The sequence below is a fragment of the Lampetra fluviatilis genome, chromosome 63 (genome assembly GCF_964198595.1).
Source record: "Lampetra fluviatilis chromosome 63, kcLamFluv1.1, whole genome shotgun sequence".
NCBI classification, from domain to species: domain Eukaryota; kingdom Metazoa; phylum Chordata; class Hyperoartia; order Petromyzontiformes; family Petromyzontidae; genus Lampetra; species Lampetra fluviatilis.
The window spans coordinates 3,955,185-3,982,871 of record NC_136337.1 but is presented as its reverse complement, the minus strand read 5'-3'; the positions used below and the strand labels follow the sequence as shown (position 1 = coordinate 3,982,871).

The 27,687-nt window shown below is 50.1% G+C and overlaps 1 protein-coding gene across 1 annotated transcript; it reads right to left on the bottom strand.

Annotated features, from left to right (window-relative positions):
- Positions 1-5,532: 5,532 nt before the first annotated feature.
- Positions 5,533-27,687, bottom strand: LOC144951586 (alpha-soluble NSF attachment protein-like). Its single transcript, XM_078881860.1, has 10 exons — positions 27,355-27,687; positions 26,006-26,122; positions 25,305-25,351; positions 23,398-23,475; positions 21,837-21,892; positions 20,409-20,493; positions 17,434-17,538; positions 15,744-15,812; positions 14,739-14,789; positions 5,533-13,288 (listed from the first exon to the last, which is right to left on the bottom strand). Exons 1-10 carry the CDS (start codon positions 27,608-27,610, stop codon positions 13,184-13,186), a joined length of 969 nt encoding a protein of 322 aa, XP_078737986.1. The 5' UTR covers positions 27,611-27,687; the 3' UTR covers positions 5,533-13,183.

Genomic DNA, 27,687 nt, shown 5'->3' with positions numbered 1-27,687 from the left:
TCATTTCCGCACGACGGTGCACAGCGACTCTTACCTGGGATCTTCTTCGCACAGCCGCGCGCACCTGCCGGCAACCGGCTCGGTGATGCAAGTCGTCTCTTCACACGCCACACCTCCACGTGCGTTGGGATGGGAGGACAGCGAGCCTCTCTCTCCTCCTCCTCCACCTTCCCCCTCGGCTGCCCCGTGTTCCCATGTGCTAGGTAAGGGCACCCAAAGCCGGCCTTCCTCTGCTGCTACTACTGCCGAGTAACATAATCCCCGCGGACACAGCCTCCTCCTGCTGCTGCTGCTGCTACTCGATCCGGCCAGCTGTCGCCAGGGAGACCAGCAGCTGAGCTTTCGACGTCAGCCCTGACTCACCTCTACCCCCTCCTGTTACACGCGAGGCTGCGGGAAATCGACCGGTCCCTATCACCACCATCGGTGGCGGATGATCGTCGTAGCAAAAAGTGGCTACAAACGTAGCAGCTATGGGCCCCGCGCTAAATGCCTTCAAGCTATCAACTTGAATTAATTTTAATTTAATTTTTTTGCCCACGTGACTTTACCGATGAAAACCTAAAAGTATGAATCCTTGCAGTCACGAAAGCTTCAAATCTAGAACTATCAACTCCGGTTCAGTGATTCTGCACTTGCTCTATTACTATAGTACTATACCGCCTTCGACTTTTATGAACGACTGGGTGTTTAAGGTTAGCGATTTGTCGTATTAGGGGCCGTCCATAAATGACGTCACGCACCTAGAGGGGGGGGGGTCAGACATTTGTGACGATGTGTGACGAGGGGGGGGGGTTGAGAAATGTGACCTCACACCAAAATGCGCAACTTTAAATAAATATAGACAACACGTTCCACTTAATTAAATAGACTTTTTAATAAATGTTTTCTCCTACAACATCAGAGTGCAGCGCCATATTAAATACGCACTACAATGACAATAGTTTCATGCGATTTGAAGCAGGTTTAATTTGGAGGAGGGGGGGGGGGCAGAGCTTTGTGACGTCATATTTGAGGGGGGAGGGTCTGACTTTTTGTGACGCCGTGTGACGTGGGGGGGGAGGATCAAAAATCGTCCAAAATCGCGTGACGTCATTTATGGACGGCCCCTTATCTGGCTGTATGGCAAATGAAAAAATCAAATTACTTTACTATGCAAGTTACAAATTAGTGTTTTAATATTTACGTGTTTTTTTATTTTATTTAGGACCCCTTTATAACAACATCATGCTACAGACCCGCCCACTAGCTTCATCCAGCACTGCACACCACTCCTCCCATGCCGGCCATATGAAATGAATGCGGCCCGAAAATGTGGGAGGTAGAAATTCCAGATGAGGTACCATTGGGTCCTCTCCAAAGCCCCCCCTTGGATGTGAGCGAGACCCGTGACTTGTCACTGTTAACCAAACGAGGCATCCTACCACCCGTATGCACGCGCATCATGGGAACGACATCAGGAAGAAAAATTTAACCCGTAAAAACAAAGTTTTTCACTATAAATCCTTTATATGCGTGGCGGCTAGAGTCCTCTCGTCCTCTGGCTTGAGATGGCTGCCACCTATGGGTCAGATGATTGCATGCCAGCATTAAGCAATTGGTAATTAAATATTATATTTTTGTCCTAAAAAGTGTAAAATTTTGGAAAAAAATTTTCACGAAAATTAATTGTCACGCACAACGAGTCTGTGTGGAAAATGTCAGCTCGATTGGATCACGGGAAGTGGGTTAAAAAACGACCGTAAGATTTGCACGGTCGTAAGCAAGCAAGCAAGCGCGCAAGTGAACTTAATATAAAGGATTTAAAAACTACCAGTACGTCCTCAGGTCAAAAGACGTAGCGAGGCGCTGAGAAGGCCACGCAGAAGGAACGTGTAGCACAGTTTGGAGCCCACCACAGATACGTATCCGTCACTGCAAGTATCTTTGCCACGACTAATCTGGTACTAGAGGCGGTGGCGTTTTGGGGGGGGTGGCGGGAGTGGAATATGTTCGAATTTGAAACAAATGTTTATAAATTTCGATTTAAAGCTTTCGTGACTGCAGGGATTCATCTTCTTGGTTCTTTCGGTAAAGTCACGTAGAATGGAAATAATAAAATAATAATAAAAATAAAACATAATAAAATAATTCTCACGACGTTTCGGCCATAACGCAAGCAGCCGTCCTCAGGCGAAGAACAGGTCGAAACGTCGTGAGAATTATTCTATTATGTTAAATTTGTATTATTTTATTATTTCCATTCTACGTGACTTTACCGAAAGAACCAAGAAGACTTGTTTATAATTTTGGTGCCGTGCCAGGTCACTTCTGTGACTGGGGCCTTGCGAATCAATGCACAAAAGGGCCTCGATCTGCAATGACAAATGTGACCCGCAACTGTGCGTGTGTGTATGAAAGTGTGACCCGTGTGAGATGTGGCATTTTGGTGGTTCTGGCATTGTTGTTGTTGTTGCTGAAGGAGGGAGGGCTTCTGCCGTACGCCAAATGTTCACAACATTCATGACTTGCTCATGAATGTACGTTGAACTTCTTTCGCACCGCACGTAGCCGGAGGTGTGGGGAAAGGTCGTCACACTACATTGGTTCAATGAGAGTAACTGAGAGGGGGGGGGGTGGAGATAGGAGGCATTCTTATTTCGAGTAATCCTTCTACTCTGGTTCAGCAGAAGAACATTTGGGAGGTGAAATTCCAGATGAGGTTCCCTTGGCCCTCTCCATTCGGCTCTTGAATCGGGTGCAACCGCAACAAACAAAAAACAAAAACATGAACAAAAAAACATCTTAAAGTGAATATGTGACTAAGTGCAAACAGAAAATCCAAGAAAAGACAGCAAAATATTGCAGGAAAATCACCGTACACCAACAGTGTGCAAAAATCCCAGTGGGATGCAAGTCAAACAACAACAACCACAAGACAACTTAGATTAAGGCCATCAGTCTAACTCTGTACTACAACAAACAAACATGGCCAAACCAAAAAACTTTTCGAAAATCACCAAAATAAAGCCATAAAAGCAATGAAACAGTGATCATAGGAACTGTGACCGAATTTTCACAATAAACAACATGTACTACCAAAAACCCTGCAGCCATAGCTGGCTGCATGAGTCACTCCACAACAGCAGGAGCATCAGTCGGATGCCCCCCCCCCCCCCCTTGGACGCGAGACCCGAAGCAAACTGCCTCTTCACCCAGCGCCCCTCCTCAACCCCGCTTCTTCCACAGCCCGTGCGCGTTTGTGCGTTAACGTGGTGGGGCACGAACGCCGGACGGCCGGTGATGATCGTCCGCGGCCGTGTTCAAAACTTTCCTACCGGATGACCGCCGAAATAATTTGGGGCCAAGCTGGGATTACGGAGCGGCATCAATTCGGTGCGCGGGCTACACGTTAACTCCCTCCCCGTGACGCATCCGCTTGGCTAATCCGCTTTTGCCCAGCTAAAGCGCCATCTGCCCAGCTCACGCACCCCCTGTTTAGTGGTCGTTTTTGTTAACGGGGGGGGGGGGGGGGGGGAAGAAACCCACCCCACACCTCCCATCCACAGCTCTTGTCGATATTTGTAGCTCTTGCTGTGTCCCGGGCTGTCTGACATGAGTTTGAGGATCTGTTCATTTGCAAATTAAAAGCAACAAAAGTGACACCTTTTTTACAAGGAGTCATGTTTGCATTGACCACAATACCTGCAGTCGAAATGCAAACAAAAAACACAACTCTGATCATGTATGCACTGTCCTTGAAGTTGATTGGTCCACACCCGAGACAGCTTTCCTTAGAGCCTAGTCTCACATGGTGTTGGACCAGATGACGCCAAAAGGCGCACAACTCGAAGACAATGCACCATCAGAGTATGAGAGCTCGGGGTAAGCATTTACACCATTGGAACCTCATTTGTCAGTAAAAAATATGATAATTGTTTTTTTCCCCTTTACCTGGCAACAAAACTGACACCTTTTTTACAAGGAGTCATGTTTGCATAGACCACAATACCTGCAGTCGTAATGCAGGTATTGTGGTCTATGCAAACATGACTCCTTGTAAAAAAAGGTGTCAGTTTTGTTGCCAGATAAAAGGGGAAAAAAACTATTATCATATTTTGTTACTGGAAAATGAGGTTCCAATGGTGAAATTAAAAGCAATTTACCTGTTTCCGGAACGCGCACACGGCTCAGCGTTCATTTTATTTAGAGAGGCGTAGTAGCGCCGCTGTTCTTACAGACATCGTTACTCACCGCAGGGAACTGTAGCAACACGACCGCAGCATTCTACGATGGCTGGCGCCAAACTGTGCCACACGTTGCTCACCCCGTGGCCTTCTCGGTCTGTCGAGAAGACAGAGTCTGAATGACACGCCCCAGGCTAGGAGCGACTTTTTAAGCTGGGATGGAGGGGCGAAGAGCGTCTTGACAAAATAGACCGCAGCCCACTCACTGGCATTGCCATTCTACGTGACTTTACCGAAAGAACCAAGAAGATGAATCCCTGCAGTCACGAAAGCTTTAGGTCGAAATTTAATGTTACGCATTGTTTTTAAACTAATTGGCCTACACGAGAGACGGTAGCAGCCTTCTTCGTGGCCTCGTCTCACCACCAGCGTCAGACCAGAGGACAACGCCAACAGGCGAACAGTACAAAGGGGCCGTCCATAAATGACGTCACGCGATTTGACGATTTTTGACCCCCCCCCCCTTCGTCACACGGCGTCACAAAGTCAGACCCCCCCCTCAAATATGACGTCAAAAATGTAAACATGCTTCAAATCGCTTTAAACTATTGTCATTGTAGTGGGTATTTAATGTGGCGCTGCACTCTGATGTTGTAGGAAAAAACATTTATTAAAAAGTCTATTTAATTAAGTAGAACGTGTTGTCTATATTTATTTAAAAGTTGCGCATTTTGATGTGACGTCACATTTCTCAAACCCCCCCCCCCCCTCGTCACAAATGTCTGACCCCCCCCCCCCTAGGTGCGTGACGTCATTTATGGACGGCCCCAAAGACAATGCACCTATCAGAGCATTCATAGCTCACGTTGAGAAGCTACTAAATGGGACCTTTTTTATACTGCCAAAAAGGCCCCATTTTATAATTGAAACTGCTGCGGAAAGTAGGAGGGTTTGTGCAGGATGATGGAGTGACAGCCGAGGGATGGGATGCTGTACAAGAGGGCGTCCACTTCATCAGGTGGAGAGCGATGATGTGACCAGCTCGTGTGTGTATGTGCGTGTGTGCAGGATGGGAGGCACTGGTGGTGCATCGGCCAGTCATCTCAGTCAGGCAACCCACGGCACCGGTTGGGTCTGTCCCGTGACCTCCTGCCGGCGGGCGTTCGACACTTCACGTGGCCTCAAGGTGCACGTGGCCTGGCACAAGCGCCGTGGTGACGTCACCGCCACTTAATGGCGAATGTTGTTGTTGTGCAGGATCTGGGTGCATTGTCACATCAAGGGATCGCAAGGACGGACGGACGGCAGCTTGAGGGAAGGTCTGTGACGATTAACGGGAATATTAAATGCTCAAACGAGAGATTAATACTGCAAGGATTCAACTCACATTTAATCATTTCGACTCGACTCGCCAATCCACTTACACCAACATATTCACATTCCAGGAACTATATTCGCCCATCAACGAATCGGACGGATTATTTATCACACCGAGAAATTCAATAGTTATTAGCCGTGTCATCCCGTCGTCTAACGAGTCACACTTTCAATCACTTACACCTAGGAAATGTAATTTAGCAACAACTGAAGTTATTCTTCCATCAAGCGGTCTCCCACATTATTAATACGACAGAGGAATTAATCAGCGACGTGACAGAGGCTACGATTGTTATTATCGTCGTCATCATTAGGGCATGCACACGAACACGTCAGTAGAAGCCACAAGTCAAATTGCAAATCTCCATTTGATAGGCACGCGCTGGATTCGTAACAGAGAGGACATTACACAGTTGTGGACTATAAACTCCACCACAGACAGACAGACACACGCGCGCGCGCACACGAGGGTGTAATCATGCAGACACTTAAACACGTTCCTTCGGAGTGGACAGGTAGCAACTTGGTTGGACAGCGCATTCGCGCACGACAGAAAGCTCGCGGTCACGTGACGCACTTCAACCAATCCGGGAGCGTACTACATGTTTGGGAGGGGCTATGCACGACAGACAAATAATCCCTGGTGGGCAGTGTGGAACGGTTGTTCTTACCTGTAGAAATACCGGGTTAACGTGGGAGGCTGTACAGAGTCATTGGCAGGCGGTCCTTCGAAGCGACTGTGAGCGTATAGGTCACTATGCCGGTACTGTGCATTGCTAATCGGCCACAGACGACTGTGGCCACTTCCTGTTCCGAACCCTTTTGCTAGACCTTTGCAGTCGTGTCGTGTTTTTGTTTCGTGTTTGTTGATGTAACGTTCTGACCTCGTGCCCACGACTGGATATCTGTGAAAAAGAGCTTCATAGCTCATCGGATTCCTCCGGTATAAATACACATTCTGATAATCCCCAGCCCCAATCGAAATGAACCCCCAAAAATCCATACCCATAAGCTGTAGCCCATAAATACTTACCCCAACCTATACATTATATCCCTAACCCCGTCGAACCATCATTCCTAACCCATATCCGTAACCCCAACCTTAAATCCTAATCCCTGAAGTCTCAACCCAAACCCCTAAACAATACTCAAAAACTAAAGAATGCACACAGAGTCTGTTCTCCGATAATGCGGTGGTAGAGAAATGGCGTTAAAATTAAGAATGCATTTTCTTGGTTCTTTCGGTAAAGTCACGTAGAAGGGAAATAATAAAATAATAAAAATAAAACATAATAAAATAATTCTCACGACGTTTCGGCCACAACGCAAGCAGCTGTCCTCAGGTGAAGAACAGGTCTGTCGGAAAGACAGCGATCTGACCCAAAAACTTTTATTACGAATATTATGAGTGTAAATATCGTGGGTTCAATTCGCTCTTCCAACGTCATTCGTTTGAGTTGGGGAAAGGCCATTAGAGAATCGCACAGATGTCACCAGCGGCCTTTCAAATGACCCCTTGATCTACTGAGTACCGCTTCGATTCACCACCACCATCATCGTCATCATCACGATCCATGGGGCAGACAGCCCGTAGGTGTCCCACTGCACGTTTCGTCATTTGTTGCTGCCACTTTCCTCTCTGTCTTGCGGTGCCAATGTGCTCAAGCAGAGACCACACGTATTTCTGGCACCAATCTCTTGTGATTTCGTCATCAAGCCATTTCTCCGTGAGCTCTTCCTCTCTGTCCGTTTCCTTCCATGTTTTTTTAACGGCACACTTTTCGATAATTGTTTTTTTTACCCTTTTATCTGGCAACAAAACTGACACCTTTTTTTACGAGGAGTCATGTTTGCATAGACCACAATACCTGCAGTCATAATGCAAACAAAACACACAACTCTGATAATGTATGCACTGTCCTTGATGTTGATTGGTCCACACCCGAGACAGCTTTCCTTAGAGCCTAGCCTCACATGGGTTGGACCAGATGACGCCAAGGTTCCAATGGGGCACACTTTTCATTTACCTGTTGTTGTCCATCCTACGTATGTGTACACACAGGTGTACGCACAGTACCAGTTTGCTTCGAATCACTGCCTGCATCACCAGGTCATCTTCTTATACGTGGCAGCCTTTTTTTCTACTTCTACGCTTTAGTAAAAAAAAATGATTAAATTGATACTGGAATAGCATTTCACAATTTCCACAAGGCAAGGCTTGAAGGGTAAGTGCAGGGACTTCGGTGGCACGGATGACGATATCGCCGATGACGTTATCGACGTTATTGTCAATGACGTTACCGACGTTAGTCCATGACGTTATTGTCGATGACGTTATCCACGTTAATGTCCATGACGTTATCTTCAATTACGTTATCGACGTTATTGTCCATGACGATATCGTCGATGACGTCATCGACGTTATCATCGATGACGTTATCGACGTTATCATCGATGACGTTATCGTCGACCATCGCTTCGTCGCGCTGGACGCGCGCACGGCCGTGGGTTTCCAGCGGTTTTGGAGGCCAGATGTCCGACGTCCGCTATTTTTAGCGCGATCGTTGGCAAATCAAGAAATGAATGATTGCTAGAAGCGTTTTTCGCCTTTTTTTTCAACTGACCAGTGCGGTGGCTCAGCGGTGGAACGAGTGAGCCGCTCGCACCGATGGTTGAATTTCAGACGCTGTCTCCCCGACAGACCTGGTCTTCACCTGAGGACGGCTGCTTGCGTTGTGGCCGAAACGTCGTGAGAATTATTGTATTATGTTTTATTTTTATTATTTTATTATTTCCCTTCTACGTGACTTTACCGAAAGAACCAAGAAGATGAATCCCTGCAGTCACCAAAGCTTTCAATCGAAAGGTTGCGAGTTCGATGCCTGGTTGGCTGGGGATTCACTCGGCCCATCATCCAGCCTCCCTCGGCTCCCCTCTGGGGGTCAATAAATTGAGCACCGATTTGCGCGGAAGTTAACGGTGCTTGGTCCGATGGAGAAGACTCTTCCCCGCCGTAGGAATGTAGACATTATCCACCGCTGCGGGCTCAGGGTTGTAAACCTGCGGGTGATCCTCGCCTTAATGCTCATTTTAGCGGTACAGTACGCTTTGTTGACATGTACCTTACTCTAAGTGAATTACCTCGCCGTAATCCGAAGATGTCTCCACTCTCCTAAGCTGTGTGAACTTCTGTGCCATGTTAACCATTGTATCTTTGTTGTATTTTTCCCCAGGTCTGTTTCTTGTTTTTTTGCAAAAAGGCTCATCGTCTTGATGGGCTGCCCGCCTGGCTTTTAAAACAGGGGAATGTTTCCACCGAGAGCATTATCACAATTTAAAATGGGTTTGGACCCGTTTAAACACCATAATCATCATCATCATCATCTCTATAGCAACAGTGAACAATCTCTGCTTCGACATTAATACCACCTTGTCATCTAAAACTAAACGACTCGCTAGAAACTCAAGCACTACGCATCAGCTTGACACATTAGTGGAAGATGCCTTACACAAATCAATATAAATTATTAGTAGTAGCTGTCACGAAACTCCTACCAGGCTTTAAATACACATTTAAATATTTTTAAAAGTAACTATAGCATTTCCCAGGGCTTCATTTCTCAACGGAAGGTTTTTCTGGATTCCCCAAATCCCCTGGACCCCCCCCCCCCCATCCCCTCCCCCCAATAGTAGGAAGGGTGGTCAGTTGGGGGGGAGGTTTTGTTCTGTTTGTTGTTGTAGTAACTTTCTTATCCGCCTCGACTGGACACCTGCAAAAAAGAGCTCTAGAGCTCATCGGATTCCTCCAGCAATAAATATTCTGATTCGGGGTCCCACCACCGACACCTCCGTCTTATCAGGGTTAGACCCCGCGACGATGGCGTCGCTTCAAACAGTTTAGCTGACAACGCGTGACGTCAAGTCCCACATTCGCGTTGTACACCGCGCTCGCTCAAAGCGCACGGAACGTTGCACGATTCGCCGTGCGAAAAACACGGAAATAAAAAATACTGCCTCTCATCTATAAACAATACGAGTGGATGACCGCCCTGGTTTGAGTTGCACCTCGCTCCGATTCCCGTGCAAAATAATTCAGGGATGAATCTGCACTTCTCGTGCCGAGGCCGTGTCTACGGGACTGGGCACGGTGGCCAGGAGATGTTAACTACCTCGCCTGGTATGCAGGAGGTCGTGGGTTTGATCCCGACCCTGGAGATGCCTGTTGTATATTTGCAGTTTGTGTGTCTCTCTCATCATCACAATGGCTAGGAGATGTTAACTACCTCGCCTGGTATGCAGGAGGTCGTGGGTTTGATCCCGACCCTGGAGATGCCTGTTGTATATTTGCAGTTTGTGTGTCTCTCTCATCATCACAATGGCCAGGAGATGTTAACTACCTCACCTGGTGTACAGGAAGTCGTGGGTTCGATCCCGACCCTGGAGATGCCTGTTGTGTATTTGGAGTTTGCGTGTCTCTCTCATCATCACAATGGCCAGGAGATGTTAACTACCTCGCCTGGTGTACAGGAAGTCGTGGGTTCGATCCCGACCCTGACGCCTGCTGCTGTATATTTGGAGTCTACGTCTCTCTCTCATCACCATCACGATGGCTAGGAGATGTTAACTACCTCGCCTGGTATGCAGGAGGTCGTGAGTTCGATCCCGACCCTGGAGATGCCTGTTGTATATTTGGAGTTTTCGTGTCTCTCATCATCATCACGATGGCCAAGAGATGGTAACTACCTCGCCTGGTATGCAGGAGGTCGTGGGTTCGATCCCGACCCTGACGATGCCTGCTGCTGTATATTTGGAGTTTGCGTGTCTCTCTCCTCAGTGGTCGCGTGGATTTTTCCTCCGATGTGTCCCTCCACATCTAGAATCAAAGTGCGTTCAGAGTATTTGGCTGCTTTAAATTTCCACGTGATAAGCCACTTCGTTGAGCAATCATTTGGGGCCAGCTCGCTTCTGAAAAAGACCTATGGAGCTCAGTGGGCCTTACCTGGTCAAATCTAAATAGTTTAAAGCTTCAAGGATCTACTGACAAATAATTATGAGAGTGTAGGGCACACGGCTTCCCTGATTGGGTCAACCTGCCACGCGCCCCAACAGTGGACGCCTTCTCCACCCCCGCGCTTTTTTGGACGTAGTCTGAACAAATTGGACTGCGCGGAGTTTCACCGATCACGTGGGGTGAACGTGCCCCACGAGAGTGGCGACCTCGTCGGAATTTAATTGGCCAGAATGAACAGCTTTAAAATGTGCCTTTGGCTGGAATAAATAACACTGGTCAACACACTTTTTCTGGCATAAGGTATTCCAACGGTTTAAGGTAATTTTAAGGGGTGCTGATTCCAAATCTGGCATCAGTTTTTGTCTATCACATCAGGTTTTTGAGATATCAAATATTTCTTTTTCAATAAAAACTGCAGAAGAAAAATATTAAATAAATGTGGATATCTACATAAAATGATATTATAAACACACTATCCTAAAAATACAGCACCATATTTTAACACCAAAGCAGTCACTGACTCGCAACAACTTGCAATCATAAGTGACAGAGTTAATTTCGGGTAAAATCAATGAAAATGGGGTATGCCGATAGCATAAAAATGAGATGTGATAGAGCAAATCTGAAATTAGTCTAAAACAGCTGCAAAAGTCCAGGCCAGAAAAAAATGGGTTTTTTGTTGTTGTTGACCAGTGTAATCGCAACGATCATTTATATTCTTTGGGTCTTTCGGTAAAGTCACTTAGATAGGTTCAAAGAAAATAACAAAAAATAACAAAAAACTACGACGTTTCGATCGCAACACAAGCGTTCGTCATCTCCCCGATGACGTGACTTTAGCGAAAGACCCAAAGAATATGAATTCCTGCTGTCACGAAAGCTTTTAAGTCAACATTTAACGATCATTTACTTTATTCTTTTTGGGAAGCCTTTCCGGCATAGTCCGAATTCGAGTTTCACAGAGTCGGGCCGATTCTTGCACGGGCAGTTCGATACGTGCGTCACGAACGCTGACATTATTTGAACATAATCAACGTTTTTGGGTTTAGATCGCGTTATTTATAAATGTGTCGTAACCCTCCACCACCCGACACGGCCAATCAGTAAAAAAGTGTCACGTTGACAAAAGACAAATAGTTCACTACTTTAGCCCACCGGTGTGTTGAAGCGTGAAACCACAACATTTACAATTTTTGAGTAGTACGACGTTTCGCTGGTAATTGCATCCAGCATCATCGGGCAATTCGCCAGAATGGTGAGGCTCTGCTCTGTCTCCCGGTCTTATATAGAGCAGCAGCAGCAGGGTGACGTCATCATTAACTCATCAACTCATCAGGTGCAACGATTTGAGGCGGGGGGGGGGTTATTGTAATTATATACTTGGGCTAAAGCAGCAAACTATTTGTCTTTTGGCAACGTGACACTTTTTTACTGATTGGCCGTGTCGGGTGGTGGAGGGTTACGACACATTTATAAATAACGCGATCTAAACCCAAAAACGTTGATTGTGAATAATATTGGTCGCGAAAGCCTGCTACGTGTTAAATTATTTGAACGGCCAAATCCACGAATCGCTACTTGCATACCAGGCAACTTAATTTCCTTCCAACCACTAATCTCACAACTCAAGAGGACAACTTCGCATCACCAGTGGAACCCCTGGCATTCGATATACGACCACCGTTTCTGTACAGCATCTGGAGATGCGGTGACATTAACGCGCCGTATGAGTCCACGTTGCATGTGTGTACGTCCATTGAACTTCTTTCACACCGTACGTAGCCAACCGTACTAATCGGAGGTGCGATTGCGATTGCAATCGTACCGAAGCAACCAAAACTCACCTCATCCGTCATTAACACTGCCTTGTTTCAGTGCCCCTTATTCAGAGGACAGCTTTAACCTGAAGAAGGGTTATGATATATATTTTCATGGTCCGCATAGGTTGAAAGCTTTTTGTTATGCATTTGTGCTATATGTACATCGTGGAGACGGGAACAATAATTATTGTAAAGATGATCCAATATGACCCAAATGTTTGTACAATATTGTGTTGCTATTAGGGATTAACCCTAGAAATATAAAAAAACGGGCAAATTAATCGATAATTTACCCAAACATTTGAGACGCAAACAAGAACCGAAATGACTACTGCTTTGCAAATCCGCAAATTAAATTTGCCCCGACAGCTAGCTACCCCCGTCAGCTTCCTAACCTCCCCTCGCGAAGCTGAAAGCGCGCTTGGAAACACGTTGCACGAAGCATGGGGGGGGCATGCGTGCTTTCACGATTGACGCGTAAACTCTCGTTCCGCTGCGAGGCAGTGTCAATGACGAAGGTGTAACGAGCGGTCCGACCCCCACCCCCCCCCACTTCTCGTTTTGACAGACTCACCGATCCATCGGCTCGCCTGCCACGGGGACACGGAAATCGTCGGCATGGTTCCCGGGCCCTGCTGGCTCCGCCTGCCACAAGGATGCCGAAGGTTCTTTGGAAGTGGGAACGGCTTTTAACTAACGATGCACGAGGAGGGGAAGGGGGGGAGGGAGACCCGTGCTGCCGTTGCGCACGTACGCACACGCGCGCACGTACGCACACGTGTGCACGTACCACACGCTCGCTCGCTCGCTCAGCGCATGTCGCCCTCGGAGTCGTCCGGGATGGTTTTCTTGATGCGCAGGAGCATGGTCGTCATCCATTGGTCCATCCTCGCCCCGGAATCAAACTCCTTCACCTGCGAGGAGGGCACGCGCGCACACACGCGGCCGTTCGAAACGCCCGAGCTGTCGACGTCCGGTGAGAGAGTGTCAGAGTCCAGTCGCAGTCGTCGGCGTTTGGGCAGACGCACTTTTTCCACTGGCACATTATCCGGGCCGAGGCACAATCAGGGGTGGCTTTGCCATTGGCTGCTCGCAGTGCAGAGCCGGAAACTAACTGTGATGCGCTGGACTCACGAGATATTTAACTACTCAAATCTATCTTCTTGGTTCTTTCGGTAAAGTCACATAGAAGGGAAATAATAAAAATAAAACATAATAAAATAATTCTCACGACGTTTCGGCCACAACGCAAGCAGCCGTCCTCAGGTGAAGACCAGGTCTGACGCTGTCTCCCCGACAGACCTGTTCTTCACCTGAGGACGGCTGCTTGCGTTGTGGCCGAAACGTCGTGAGAATTATTTTATTATGTTTTATTTTTATTATTTTATTATTTCCCTTCTACGTGACTTTACCGAAAGAACCAAGAAGATGAATCCCTGCAGTCACGAAAGCTTTAAATCGAGACTCAAATGTACGTGTTTTTTTTTTTATTTTACTAGGTAAAGGCCCCACTGAACTAAGACGCTCTTTTTCAGAAGCGAGCTGGGCAGTGGCCGGTCATCATGTGGAAATTTATCGCAGCCAATTACGCTAAATGCATTTTTCTAAATATAGAGGGGGAAGAAAACGGTGGACCCGGAGAAAAATCCACGCGACCACGGGTAGAGAGACATGCAAACTCAAAATCTACACGTGTCGGGGTCGCGATTAAACGCACGACTTCCTGCGTGCAAAGCGAGGTAGTTAACATCTCGCCAGGGCGGTACCCAATTTGAATCTGGCTCGGGGCCAAGCAGGGCCAGGGGCCGAGGCTAACGATGCGTTTGTTGTGAGCGATGCGAGTCGGCGAACGGTGAGGACGCAGCGTCACCACCGTGTCACCTGTACGCGTGTCTCAACTCGTTCGTTGCGTGTGACACAGCCCGACCAAAGACACCCCCCACGAGCGTAGCGTTGATTTCTATCGACTCGAGATGTTTGACGCGGTGACAATGATGACATTGACGACGCGCGGTTCCGGTGACAATGATGTGGTGGGATGATGACGGTAACTTCATCAAGGGACGGTGATGGCATTGCGACGAGCTGCATCAACCACCGACACTCGCGCCATTCCGATCTCCGCAATCACCGACTCGCGCCGCACCGACTCGCCGCAGAGGTTACGCAAACGTAACACGACGCAGCGACGGTCTCGCTCCGCGGACGGATGTCGTGAATCTTTTAACGCGTTCCCAACCAGCCTCTCCCATTCGGGGGCAACGCTTGGCACAGGCGGGCGGTGGGTGTCGGAGGAGAGGGGGGGGCGGGGGGTGGTGGGGGGGGGAGAAATCTGTGAGCGCGGCTCGCCGTCGCGCGCCTCACCGTCTCGGTGAACGCTTCCAAGTTGTTCTCCTCGTGCGCCTCGAGCAGTTTCTGTTGCGGAAACAACAGCCGGGGTGGGTGGGTGGTCGGCTCCGTGTCACCATCGCTCAACGCCTTTACGCTCCAGCACCCGAGCCCCGGCACCGAGCCCCGTTTCTCTCTCTCTCTCAGGAGACCCACTGAACCGTGGCGCTGAGCCAGCAGCTGTGATATCAACTAAACTTAAAAAGATGATTTTTTTTTTTTTACCAGGTAAGCCCCACTGAACTACGTAGCTGTTTTGTTGTACGTCAAGTAATATACTTACCTGTCGCGTGGTTCGGCACGGGCAGAGTATGTTTAGACTGATCTCGGTACAATGACAATTAAAAATAAATGACAGAGGCATTATGCAGATATAGGGTGACGAATACTGAGCTCGAAACGAAACAAAAACTTTTGTATGTTGCCAAGGAAGGCCCACTGAGCTATTTGGATCTTTTTCAGAAGCGACCTGGCCACGAATGATAGCTCAACAAAGCGGCTTATCATGACGTGGAAATGTATAGCAGCCAAATACGCTAAACGCGCTGTGATGTTGATGCTAAGCGTGGAGGAAAAAACTGGAGGGCCCGAAGAAAAATCCACGCGACCACGAGGAGAGAGACACGCAAATTCCAAATATACAGGTGTCAAAGGTCGGGATTGAACCCACCCCCTCCTGTATACCAGGCGAGGTAGTTAACATCTCACCATGGGGAGAGAGACGCAAACTCCTAATATACAACAGGCATCGTCAGGGTCGGGATCGAACCCACGGCCTCCTGTATACCGTGCGAGGTAGTTAACATCTCACCACGGGGAGAGAGACGCAAACTCCTAATATACAACAGGCATCGTCAGGATCGGGATCGAATCCACGACCTCCTGCATACCAGGCGAGGTAGTTAACATCTCCCAGTTTGTTAAACGCAACACGGGGGGGGGCTCTTTGTTGCGTGGATGGGCCCCCCATCCCCCGTTCACCTTGACGAATTTGCATTCACGCGAGTCGGCGAAGGCAGGAAACATCTGCTCGTATTTCTCCACGGCGATCTGGTGGCAGACACAGGCAGAGAGAGTTGCTGAAAGCAGCACTTCACTAAACCCCCCCCCCTTTTGTTGGCTGCTGTGTACTGCACCCCCCCCCCCCTTGTTGATTTTTGTTTCAACCTGAGGATTAACCCCCCCACCACCACCACCCCTTGCCTGACCCAACACGCTTTTGAGAAATAAATGTGTGGATAACATAAATGTCAAACCCTTATCAGTGCACTAACTTATTATAGACCAGTTCAGACCGTGTTGGTCACCCTTTATAAATTTCCACGTCCCATCACAAGGGAGAAACACAAACAAATAGACACTCACCACTAGTACACTCACCACTAGTACACTCACCACTAGTACACTCACCACTAGTACACTCACCACTACGTTCACCACTAGTACACTCACCACCACTACACTCACCACTAGTACACTCACCACTAGTACACTCACCACTACACTCACCACTAGTACACTCACCACTCACCACTACATAGTTGTCAACCCCTTATCAGTGCCCTGCCTTATTACAGACAAATTCAGACCTTACTGGTCACCCCGTGCCCCGTATAAATCTGAACGTTCATCCTACAAAGTCCCATCACAAGCGAGAAACACAAACAATTAGACAACATTTTTTTCCCCGCATTGAAGCGGCTGTTACGCCGTATGACACCTGAAAAAACTCAATTTCCCCGTACAACAATACGGGGTAAACCGTGTGGCTTCACACGGTATGGGATAATGAACGTCGGTCGATACTTTAACACAATTGTCCATCTTGCGGCGTATCCTCTACCCGATACCCGGCTACCCGTACCCGGCCGGGTACGGGTACCCGTTTGCGACCCTGGTGCGGCCGGGTACGGGTAGGCCGTGAGTCACTGGTGAGTCACCGTTTGTCACCCATTTCCCAACGTCTTGTCTCTTCTCACAATTCAAGTTCCTAGAATCAACCCACCCGCGCCTGCAACATGGCTTCATCCCAGAGGTCGCAATCAGGTACCCGATACCCGTACCCTACCCGTACCCGGCCGTGTACCGTGCTGGCCTTCATAGGTGCTCGCTAACAGCACTTGCCGCAAAAGTTAAAGCTATACAGGGGCTCTTTGTTGTTGGTGGTTGTGTGGGGAGTGGTAGTGTAGCGGTTAGCGTGCTGCGCTAGGAACCTGGTGACCCGCTCACGGCCAACACCAGTGGCGAATATCTGGACCGGTCCTGGGCCTCCCCTAGGTCGACTCGGCCTCAAATGAGTACCTGGTGCAGTGTGTAGTAAACATCGCCACCGGGGTGACAAAGGCGGCCGGGCGTGGTGCTGTCCACGCACCCCCTCGTGTGCCGTGCCGGCCTTCATAGGTGCTCCCTAACCGCACTTGCCCCAAAAGTATGCTAAGGCTATATGGGGGATCTTTGTATCGATCTGTGTGTGTATGGTGGGCATGTGTGGCATGTCTATGGTGTGTGTATGGTGTGTATAAGTATGGCATGGGTATGGCCGGTATCGTGGTGTCCTTCTCCCGCACCTCCCATTAGCACGGTTGCCTGCGTACGGTGCGAAAGAAGTTAAACTTACACGCGGCACATACGTGTGCGCCTGACATGCGTGTCCGTGTGCACGTGTGTGTACCTGCGCGTTCAGAGCGTCCACGCAGAAGTGGCACACGGCCGCCTTGAAGAAGCTCTCGCGGGCGTTGATCTTCAGCAGAGAGCTGTCCATGGTGCTGGTGCCCACCTGTGGTGGGTGGTGTGAGTGTGGCACGTGTGGTGTGTGGTGTGAGTGTGGTGTGAGTGTGGTGGGTGGTGCGTGTGTGGTGGGTGGTACGTGTGTGGTGGGTGGTGTGAGTGTGGTGGGTGGTGTGGTGGGTGGTGTGAGTGTTGTGGGTGGTGCGTGTGTGGTGGGTGGTGCGTGTGTGGTGGGTAGTGTGGTGGGTGGTGTGAGTGTTGTGGGTGGTGCGTGTGTGGTGGGTGGTGCGTGTGTGGTGGGTGGTGTGAGTGTGGTGGGTGGTGTGAGTGTGGTGGGTGGTGCGTGTGTGGTGGGTGGTGCGTGTGTGGTGGGTGGTGTGATTGTGGTGGGTGGTGTGAGTGTGGTGGGTGGTGTGAGTGTGGTGGGTGGTGCGTGTGTGGTGGGTGGTGCGTGTGTGGTGGGTGGTGTGAGTGTTGTGGGTGGTGCGTGTGTGGTGGGTGGTGCGTGTGTGGTGGGTGGTGTGAGTGTGGTGGGTGGTGTGAGTGTGGTGGGTGGTGCGTGTGTGGTGGGTGGTGCGTGTGTGGTGGGTGGTGCGTGTGTGGTGGGTGGTGCGTGTGTGGTGGGTGGTGCGTGTGTGGTGGGTGGTACGTGTGTGGTGGGTGGTGCGTGTGTGGTGGGTGGTGTGAGTGTGGTGGGTGGTGTGAGTGTGGTGGGTGGTGTGAGTGTGGTGGGTGGTGCGTGTGTGGTGGGTGGTGCGTGTGTGGTGGGTGGTGTGAGTGTGGTGGGTGGTGTGAGTGTGGTGGGTGGTGCGTGTGTGGTGGGTGGTGCGTGTGTGGTGGGTGGTGTGAGTGTGGTGGGTGGTGCGTGTGTGGTGGGTGGTGTGAGTGTGGTGGGTGGTGTGAGTGTGGTGGGTGGTACGTGTGGGGGGTGTGGTGCGTGTGTGGTGGGTGGTGTGAGTGTGGTGGGTGGTGTGAGTGTGGTGGGTGGTGCGTGTGTGGTGGGTGGTGCGTGTGTGGTGGGTGGTGTGAGTGTGGTGGGTGGTGTGAGTGTGGTGGGTGGTGTGAGTGTGGTGGGTGGTGCGTGTGTGGTGGGTGGTGCGTGTGTGGTGGGTGGTGTGAGTGTGGTGGGTGGTGCGTGTGTGGTGGGTGGTGCGTGTGTGGTGGGTGGTGTGAGTGTGGTGGGTGGTACGTGTGTGGTGGGTGGTGCGTGTGGGGGGTGTGGTGCGTGTGTGGTGGGTGGTGTGAGTGTGGTGGGTGGTGCGTGTGTGGTGGGTGGTGCGTGTGTGGTGGGTGGTACGTGTGGGGGGTGTGGTGCGTGTGTGGTGGGTGGTGTGAGTGTGGTGGGTGGTGCGTGTGTGGTGGGTGGTGCGTGTGTGGTGGGTGGTGCGTGTGTGGTGGGTGGTGTGAGTGTGGTGGGTGGTGCGTGTGGGGGGTGTGGTGCGTGTGTGGTGGGTGGTGTGAGTGTGGTGGGTGGTGCGTGTGTGGTGGGTGGTGCGTGTGTGGTGGGTGGTGCGTGTGTGGTGGGTGGTACGTGTGGGGGGTGTGGTGCGTGTGTGGTGGGTGGTGTGAGTGTGGTGGGTGGTGCGTGTGTGGTGGGTGGTGCGTGTGTGGTGGGTGGTGCGTGTGTGGTGGGTGGTGTGAGTGTGGTGGGTGGTACGTGTGGGGGGTGTGGTGCGTGTGTGGTGGGTGGTGTGAGTGTGGTGGGTGGTGCGTGTGTGGTGGGTGGTGTGAGTGTGGTGGGTGGTACGTGTGGGGGGTGTGGTGCGTGTGTGGTGGGTGGTGTGAGTGTGGTGGGTGGTGCGTGTGTGGTGGGTGGTGCGTGTGTGGTGGGTGGTGCGTGTGTGGTGGGTGGTGCGTGTGTGGTGGGTGGTACGTGTGGGGGGTGTGGTGCGTGTGTGGTGGGTGGTGTGAGTGTGGTGGGTGGTGCGTGTGTGGTGGGTGGTGCGTGTGTGGTGGGTGGTGCGTGTGTGGTGTGTGGTGCGTGTGTGGTGGGTGGTGCGTGTGTAGTGTGTGGTGCGTGTGTGGTGGGTGGTGCGTGTGTGGTGGGTGGCGCGTGTGGTGGGTGGTGTGAGTGTGGTGGGTGGTGCGTGTGTGGTGGGTGGCGCGTGTGGTGGGTGGTGTGAGTGTGGTGGGTGGTGCGTGTGTGGTGGGTGGTGCGTGTGTGGTGGGTGGTACGTGTGGGGGGTGTGGTGCGTGTGTGGTGGGTGGTGTGAGTGTGGTGGGTGGTGCGTGTGTGGTGGGTGGTGCGTGTGTGGTGGGTGGTGCGTGTGTGGTGTGTGGTGCGTGTGTGGTGTGTGGTGCGTGTGTAGTGTGTGGTGCGTGTGTGGTGGGTGGTGCGTGTGTGGTGGGTGGCGCGTGTGGTGGGTGGTGTGAGTGTGGTGGGTGGTGCGTGTGTGGTGGGTGGTGCGTGAGTGGTGGGTGCTAACCTCCGATTAGCACGTCCGGCTACGTACGCTTTGCGAAAGAAGTCAACGTACGGTACGGTACCACGTTACGTATCGATGTAGCCACCGCCGCCACCGCCGCAGCGGATAGATCGTGGCCACCGACGACGTGGCAGTTTTGTTGCCAGATAGAAGGGTAAAAAAACAATTATCATATTTTTTACTGGCAAATGAGGTTCCAATGGTGTAAATGCTTACCCCGAGCTCTCATACTCTGATGGTGCATTGTCTTTGAGTTGTGCGCCTTTTGGCGTCATCTGGTCCAACACCATGTGAGACTAGGCTCTAAGGAAAGCTGTCTCGGGTGTGGACCAATCAACTTCAAGCACAGTGCATACATTATCAGAGTTATGTTTTTTGTTTGCATTATGGCTACAGATATTGTGGTCAATGCAAACATGACTCCTTGTGAAAAAGGTGTCAGTTTTGTTGCCAGATAGGAGGGTAAAAAAACAAATATCGACGACGTGGCTACCTGTTCGTAGATCTCGATGGCCTTGAGGTACTGCTCCAGCTGCGCCGCGTATGCCGCTACCTTCAGCAGACACTTGTTGGCCGTGCTGTGGGGGGCACAGGAGGCAGAGGAGAGGTCACGGGGGGGGGGGGGGCCTTGCAGTTGCCCCTCGCTAACGGCATGCGGTCAGTCGCGCCAGCCAGGCAGAGGGGGACGGAGATATGATTGGGGTGCCACGGTGGCGAGATGTTAACTGCCTCGCCTGGTATACAGGAGGTTGTGGGTTCGATCCTGACCCTGACGCCTGTTGCATATTTGGAGTTTGCGATGTCTCTCTCATCATCATCACAATGGCTAGGAGATGTTAACTACCTCGCCTGGTATACAGGAAGACGTTGGTTCGATCCCGACCCTGACGCCTGTTGCATATTTGGAGTTTGCGATGTCTCTCTCATCATCATCACAATGGCTATGAGATGTTAACTACCTCGCCTGGTGTACAGGAGGTCGTTGGTTCAATTCCCGATCCTGACACTTTCTGTATATTTGGGGTTTCCGTGTCTCTCTCTCTCTTCCCGTGGTCGCGTGGATTTTTCTCCGGGTCCTCCGGTTTTTCCCTGCACATTTAGAATCAACGTCACGCGTTTAGAGTATTTGGCTGCTATAAATGTCCATGTGATGATAAGTCACTTCGTTGAGCCGTCATTTGTGGCCAGGTCGCTTCTGAAAAAGAGCTACACAGCTTAGTAGGCCTTAACTGGTAAAATAGAAAATAGGTAAGAGTAAAACCGATTAGAGCCAGGTCTTTGCGATTGGTGGTTCGTCAAGATGGCAATCAGTGTTGATGGTGATTTGACCACAAGGCACTTTGTGACACGCTGGTCAGTCAGCGAGCAGGTAGGATGAGAGGGTGGTGTTGGTGATGATGATGAGAGGGTGATGGTGGTGATGATGAGAGGGTGGTGGTGACGAGAGGGTGGTGGTGATGATGAGAGGGTGGTGGTGATGAGAGGGTGGTGGTGATGAGAGGGTGGTGGTGATGATGAGAGGGTGGTGATGATGAGAGGGTGGTTGTGATGATGATGATGAGAGGATGGTGGTAATGAAAGGGTGGTGGTGGTGATGATGATGAGAGGATAGTGGTGATGAAAGAGTGGTGGTGGTGATGATGATGATAGGGTGGTGGTGATAATAACGAGAGGGTGGTGGTAATGAAAGGGTGGTGGTGGTGATGATGATGATAGGGTCGTGGTGATAATGAGGGGGGTGTTGGTGATGATGAGCGAGAAAGAGAAGAGATAAACGCAGAGCGAACAGGGGCAATATGCATGGAGGAGCAGCGTCTGTTTTCACAGTGAGCGGGGGGGAGGGGGGGAGATTCAGTGTGGGTGTGGCAACACATGGGTCACGTGATTTACGGGAGGTATCAGCCGCTTCCGACAGAGTCACCTGTTTGCCTCCTCCCCTCTGTAGAAGTCCGCCGCTTGCTCGTAATGGGCCATCGACTGCGTGGAGAGGGAAACGCAGCCATCATTGACGTCTCAATTTACCGCCGCAGCCGTTCATTTCATGCTACATATACGGCAGCGTTCTTCACCGATTTTCAGGGGAGGGGGGGGGGGGAAGGTGGACACTTTAACCGATAAGACATCGTCATTCTATATTTGAAGCTTCCGTGACTGCAAGGATTCATACTCTTAGGTTTTTTTCGGTCAAGTCACGTAGGCAAAAATAAATCATAAATATAAAATACTATAAATAATAATAGAAATTAAATTATAAATCACTATAATAATTTTATTTCTATTATTATTTCTATTCTTTTATTTTTACATCATTAGACCTCCTTTGCCAGTAGATGCTCAACCCGAGCCCTCATTACTTTGATAGTGCCGCATTGTCTTTGAGCTGTGCACCTTTTGACGTCCTCTGGTCGAGCACCAATTGGGTCGAGGCTCAAAAGAAAGCCGTCTCTGGTGTGGACCAATCAGTTTCAAGGACAATGGATATATTATCATAGTGTGTTTTTTGTTTGCATTTTGACTGCAAGTATTGTGGTTAATGCAGACGTGAATCCTTGTAAAAAGGTTTCAGTTTTGTTGCCAGAAAAAAGGGGAAAAACCCCTATTATTACATCGCCAAGACTGTTTTACGAGGCGCCGGTGTAAACGCCGACACGTCCGTTTAGAAAACATCGGCAGACACAATCAATGGATCTGATCTCCCCCTTCCCTCCTGAAACTCGAGCCTCCGACATTTGAAATGTATAGCTGGCTCCGTGTTTACACAGCTTAAGTTTAAAGGTCACACCGTGTTAAGTTGAGAGTGAAATTACATCTTCTTGGTTCTTTCGGTAAAGTCACGTAGAATGGAAATAATAAAATAATAAAAATAAAACGATAGCTCAATTAAGTGGCTTATCATCATCATCATCATCACGTGGACATTTAAAGCAGCAGCCAAACACTCTAAACACGCGAAGTTGATTCTACATGTGGAGAGGAAAACCGGAGGAGCCGGGGAAAAGTCCACGTGACTACGAGGAGAGAGAGAGACACGCAAACTCCAAATATACAGCAGGCGTCAGGGTCAGGATCCAACCCACAAACTCCTGTACACCAGGCGAGGAAGTTAACATCTCGCTACCGTGGTAAGCCCCTCCCCACCCAGCCCCTCCCCACCCAGCCCCTCCCCACCCTCCCATCCCCACCAAGCCCCTCCCTCCCCACCCAGCCCCTCCCTACACGATGGACGGACTGACACAATAATCCCCTGTGGGCTGGTGGAACCAGTGGGTTCCTACCAGTATAATGTAATTATTTATGTAAGTCCACTTTATCAAGATTAGGCAAGGCAGCAAAAACTACGACAAAACTGTTCCCAGACCACACGAAGATCACACAGGTGATGCTCAACGTTACAAATCACATCTGAACATGTGACTAATCTTCAGCTTCAGATGGACTTGGTCGCGCTTAGAGGGGGCGACTCACTCGCACGCCATGCTTACCTTCTCAACGTCCACCAACTCGCTCTCGTGAATTTCTGCAATGGTCATGTGGTGCTTGGCGGCGATTGTGAATCGACCCTGGACACACAAACAAAGACAAAGATCCCACGTGTAGCTTTAACAGACTGTTGGGGCAAGTGCTGTTAGCGAGTCGCACCTGTGAAGGCCGGCACGGCACACGAGGGGGTGGGTGGCCAGCACCACGCCCGGCCGCCTTTGTCTCCCCTAGTGGCGATGTTTACACACTGCACCAGCTACTCATTTGAGGCTGAGTCGACCTAATCGTCACCGGTGTTGGTCGTGAGTGGGAATCAAACCCAGATCGCCAGGTTCATAGCACAGTGGGCTAACCGCTGCACTACCGCTCCCCATACACACACACCACCACCACCATCATTAATGATGTAAAAAAAGAAGAATAGGGTTTTACCCTTTCTGGCAATAAAACAGGAGTTGTGTTAAGATGTTCAAACACCAAAATAGATTAAAACCTTTTGCAAGGCATTAAGTCTGCATCAACCACACATACTTGTGGCAAACAAACACGTGGCCATGATAATAATATTGTTACGTTCTAGACTTGAAGCTTTCGTGACTGCAAGAATTCATATTCTTAGGTTTTTTCGGTAAAGTCACGTAGGTAAAAAATTAATAAAAGTAAAATAAAAATAAAATAAAAATCACGACGTTTCGGAGGCAACACAAGCTTCCGTCTTCAGGTGGAACCGTCACAGCACGATAGCTGTATCATCATCAAGTATCATCATCCCCATCATAACCTCGCTCACTTCAAGACACGCATCGACTCTTTATCTATGACACCTTTGATAGTGCTGTTGGTTGCTGACCGCCTGGTGCCGAGTCTTTGGGCCTAACTGTGCTCAGCAACTTTGATAAAAACAAAACAAAAAACTAAAGCCCATCGAGATAACGGAGGCGACGTGAAATCCGCCATTCGTTTAAGGAAAATATGTCAATTTATATCTCTCTAATTTTGAGTGAATAGTGATTGTTAAATATGGACTTCGCGATACAACTTATTTCAGGGCGCCACGGTGTCAAGATGTCAACTACCTCGCCTGGTATACAGGAGGCCGTGGGTTCGATCCCGACCCTTTTTCAGAAACGACCTAGCCACAAATGAGAGCTCAACGAAGTGGCTTACCATGTGGAAATATTTCTCAGCCAAATACTTCCAAATGCGTGTTTCTAAATGTGGAGGGGAAATCGGGAGGACCCGGAGGAAAATCCACGCGACCACTGGGATAACACGCAAACTCCAAATATACAGCCTTCAGAGTCGGGATCGAACCGACGACCTCCTGTATACCAGGCGAGGTAGTTAATATATCGCCAGCGCGATGCGCCCCAGGATCTGTTGAAGGAAGTCTGACACTGCCGACGAGACACTGCGTGTTGAAACCCGTCCAGAGTGTGCTTGCATCTGAATCAATGCTGCCGAAATGATACACTCCCAGAAGGCCGTGCAGCTAATGGGCTGTGTAAGACATTATTTAATTTCACGTGTGGAGACGGGTGTGTGAGGGGAGAGTCACACCGTCCACTTATTTATTTTGCTACATTCTAACGCCAGGAAGACGGATGCAATGCTGCACTCCCAGAAGGCAGTGCGCGCAGCTGATGGGCTGTGTAAGACATTATTTAATTTCACGTGTGGAGACGGGTGTGTGAGGGGAGAGACATTACGTCCACTTATTTATTTTGCTACATTCTAACGACGTTCTAAGCAGGGCTAGAACGCCAGGAAGACGGATGCAATGCTGCACTCCCAGAAGGCGGTGCGCGCAGCTGATGGGCTGTGTAAGACGTCATTGAAGAAAAAAAATTTACGTGTAGAGAAAGATGTGTGACAAGGGAGGGAGGGAGACGGCCATGTAGGCACGTACCATGTCGGTGAAGATCTCAATGGCCCGGGTGAGGCAGTTGATCGCCTCTGAACAGTCAGCAAAAGGAGAAAATCATGGATTGGAATCACACACAAAGACAAAGATCCCCCCCCCCACCCCCCGTGTAGCCTTAACAGACTGCAGTAATAGGTTTTACCCTTTCAACTGGTACAAAAACTGACACCTTTATACAAAGGCATCATGTTTGCAATAACCACAACACAAGCAGTCAAAATGCAAACAAAAATAAACAACTCTGATGATGATAATGTATGCACTGTCCTTGAAGTTGATTGGTCCACACCCGAGACAACTTTCCTTAGAGCCTAGTCTCTATTGGTGTTGGACCAGATGACGCGTACCGTATGGATCGCTACGTGATGCTGTGTGCGTGCGTACCGTGTGGATCGCGCCGTGGTGTTGTGTGTGTGCGTGCGTACCGTGTGGATCGCGCCGTGATGCTGTGTGCGTGTGTACCGTATGGATCGCTACGTGATGCTGTGTGCGTGCGTACCGTGTGGATCGCGCCGTGGTGCTGTGTGTGTGCGTGCATACCGTGTGGATCGCTACGTGATGCTGTGTGCGTGCGTACCGTATGGATCGCTACGTGGTGCTGTGTGCGTGCGTACCGTATGGATCGCTATGTGGTGCTGTGCGTGCGTACCGTGTGGATCGCACCGTGGTGCTGTGTGCGTGCGTACCGTGTGGATCGGCCTTCTTGTAGGCATTGCCCGCATCCACGTAGCTCACAGCCGCGTCGTGTTTGTTCTGCATCTGTAGGTGCAGGCGTGCGGCGTGGCAGAACGCATCGCCAGCCCCTAGACGCAACAAAGGCACAGGTCCCCCGAATAGCCTTCATAAACTGTTGGGGGCAAGTGCTGTTAGCAGGGCAGCGCCTATGAAGGCCGACACGGCGCACGAGGGGGTGGGTGGCCAGCACCATGCCGCCTTCGTCTCCCCGGTGGCGATGTTTACACACCGCACCTGGCACTCAAATTTAAGGCCTAGTCGACCAAGCACATATGAACATACATGTGTGTAAAGCCTTACATGTTTACATGTATACAAATACATATCCTTACATACATACATACAGCGACATTTATACACAATCACACATTTAAAGGCTTGCTGGAAGGTCACGGGACAAACCCAAGTGCCATGGGTTGACCAAGATGACTGCCAGATGCGCCACCTGTGCTCCCTCCTGTGTCTCACTGCTGTGTTTTAGGCGCCCGGCGCTCTGCTCGTTGTTGTGAGCGTCACTCCTCTGCCCTCCGTTGTCGCTGGAGGGCGACTGCCTCCAACTGCCCAGTAGCGTCCTTCACGAGCCTCCTCCACAGAGGCCGATCTCGACACTGCTGGTAACAGTCATCTGTACGTCCAATGAGCTCCAGCTCCACAACCTCCCATATCACATCAGCGAATCTCCTCTATCCCTTGCCATGCCCGTGTAGCCCCCTCTAATCCGGCCAAACAGAAGCCGCTCGGGCGTACGTTGGCCTGGGAATGCAGGCCATGGGCCCCGGCCAACGCAGCCTCGCCTGCCAGAGGACCTCGCGTTGACCTGCAAGTGCAGCTTTCGAATGTCGATGGGGCATCGTACTGCTACGGGGCAGCCCCGTTGTGCGAATGCGGGGAGCCAGGAGACCACGGCGCACATCGTCTGTGGCCGTGAAGTCTGTCACGGCGTGCCAGGCTGACTGGTTGCCCTGCAGGTGGCGGAGGAGGAGGCTGTAGCATATTCTTAGGTTTTTTCGGTAAAGTCACGTAGGTAAAAAAAATTAAATTAATAAAAGTAAAATAAAAATAAAATAAAAATCACGTTTCGGAGGCAACACAAGCCTCCGTCTTCAGGTGGAACCGTCACAGCACGCCTCTGTGGCTACGTGGGCTGCCATTCACTCACAATATAACATCGACGAAACACAAGTTATTTATTTAATTATAAAAAACATTGTGTATCTGGTGCTCTAACTGTATGACAGTCACGTGTAAAAGCATTCGCGAAATAAATAAATAAAAAGTTGACCGTCTAAGCCTTACTCACCGCTCCAGTTTTTAGCCATCTTGAACGAGTTGGCGGCACGCGTGTAAATCTCGCACGCTTCCGCGAGTCTTGCCGGTCCCCTGCCAGACACACACGCACGGGAAACGCTCCGCTCAACGCTCCGCTCAACGCTCCGCTCAACGCTCCGCTCAACGCTCCGCTCAACGCTCCGCTCAACGCTCCGCTCAACGCTCCGCTCAACGCTCCGCTCAACGCTCCGCTCAACGCTCCGCTCAACGCTCCGCTCAACGCTCATTTTTATTTTAAGTGGCTTATCAACGTGGAATGTATCGCAACCAAATACTCTAAGCAAATGTTTGTAAACGTGGAGGG

Coding starts and splice junctions, on each gene's coding strand:
- LOC144951586 (XM_078881860.1), bottom strand. CDS start 27,610: ATGAGCGTTGAGCGGAGCGTTGAGCGGAGCGTTGAGCGGAGCGTTGAG. Junction 15,813..17,433: donor TGGACGCTCTGAACGCGCAG/GTACACACACGT, acceptor GTCTGCCACCAG/ATCGCCGTGGAGAAATACGA. Junction 13,289..14,738: donor TGGAAGCGTTCACCGAGACG/GTGAGGCGCGCG, acceptor CCCTCCTCGCAG/GTGAAGGAGTTTGATTCCGG.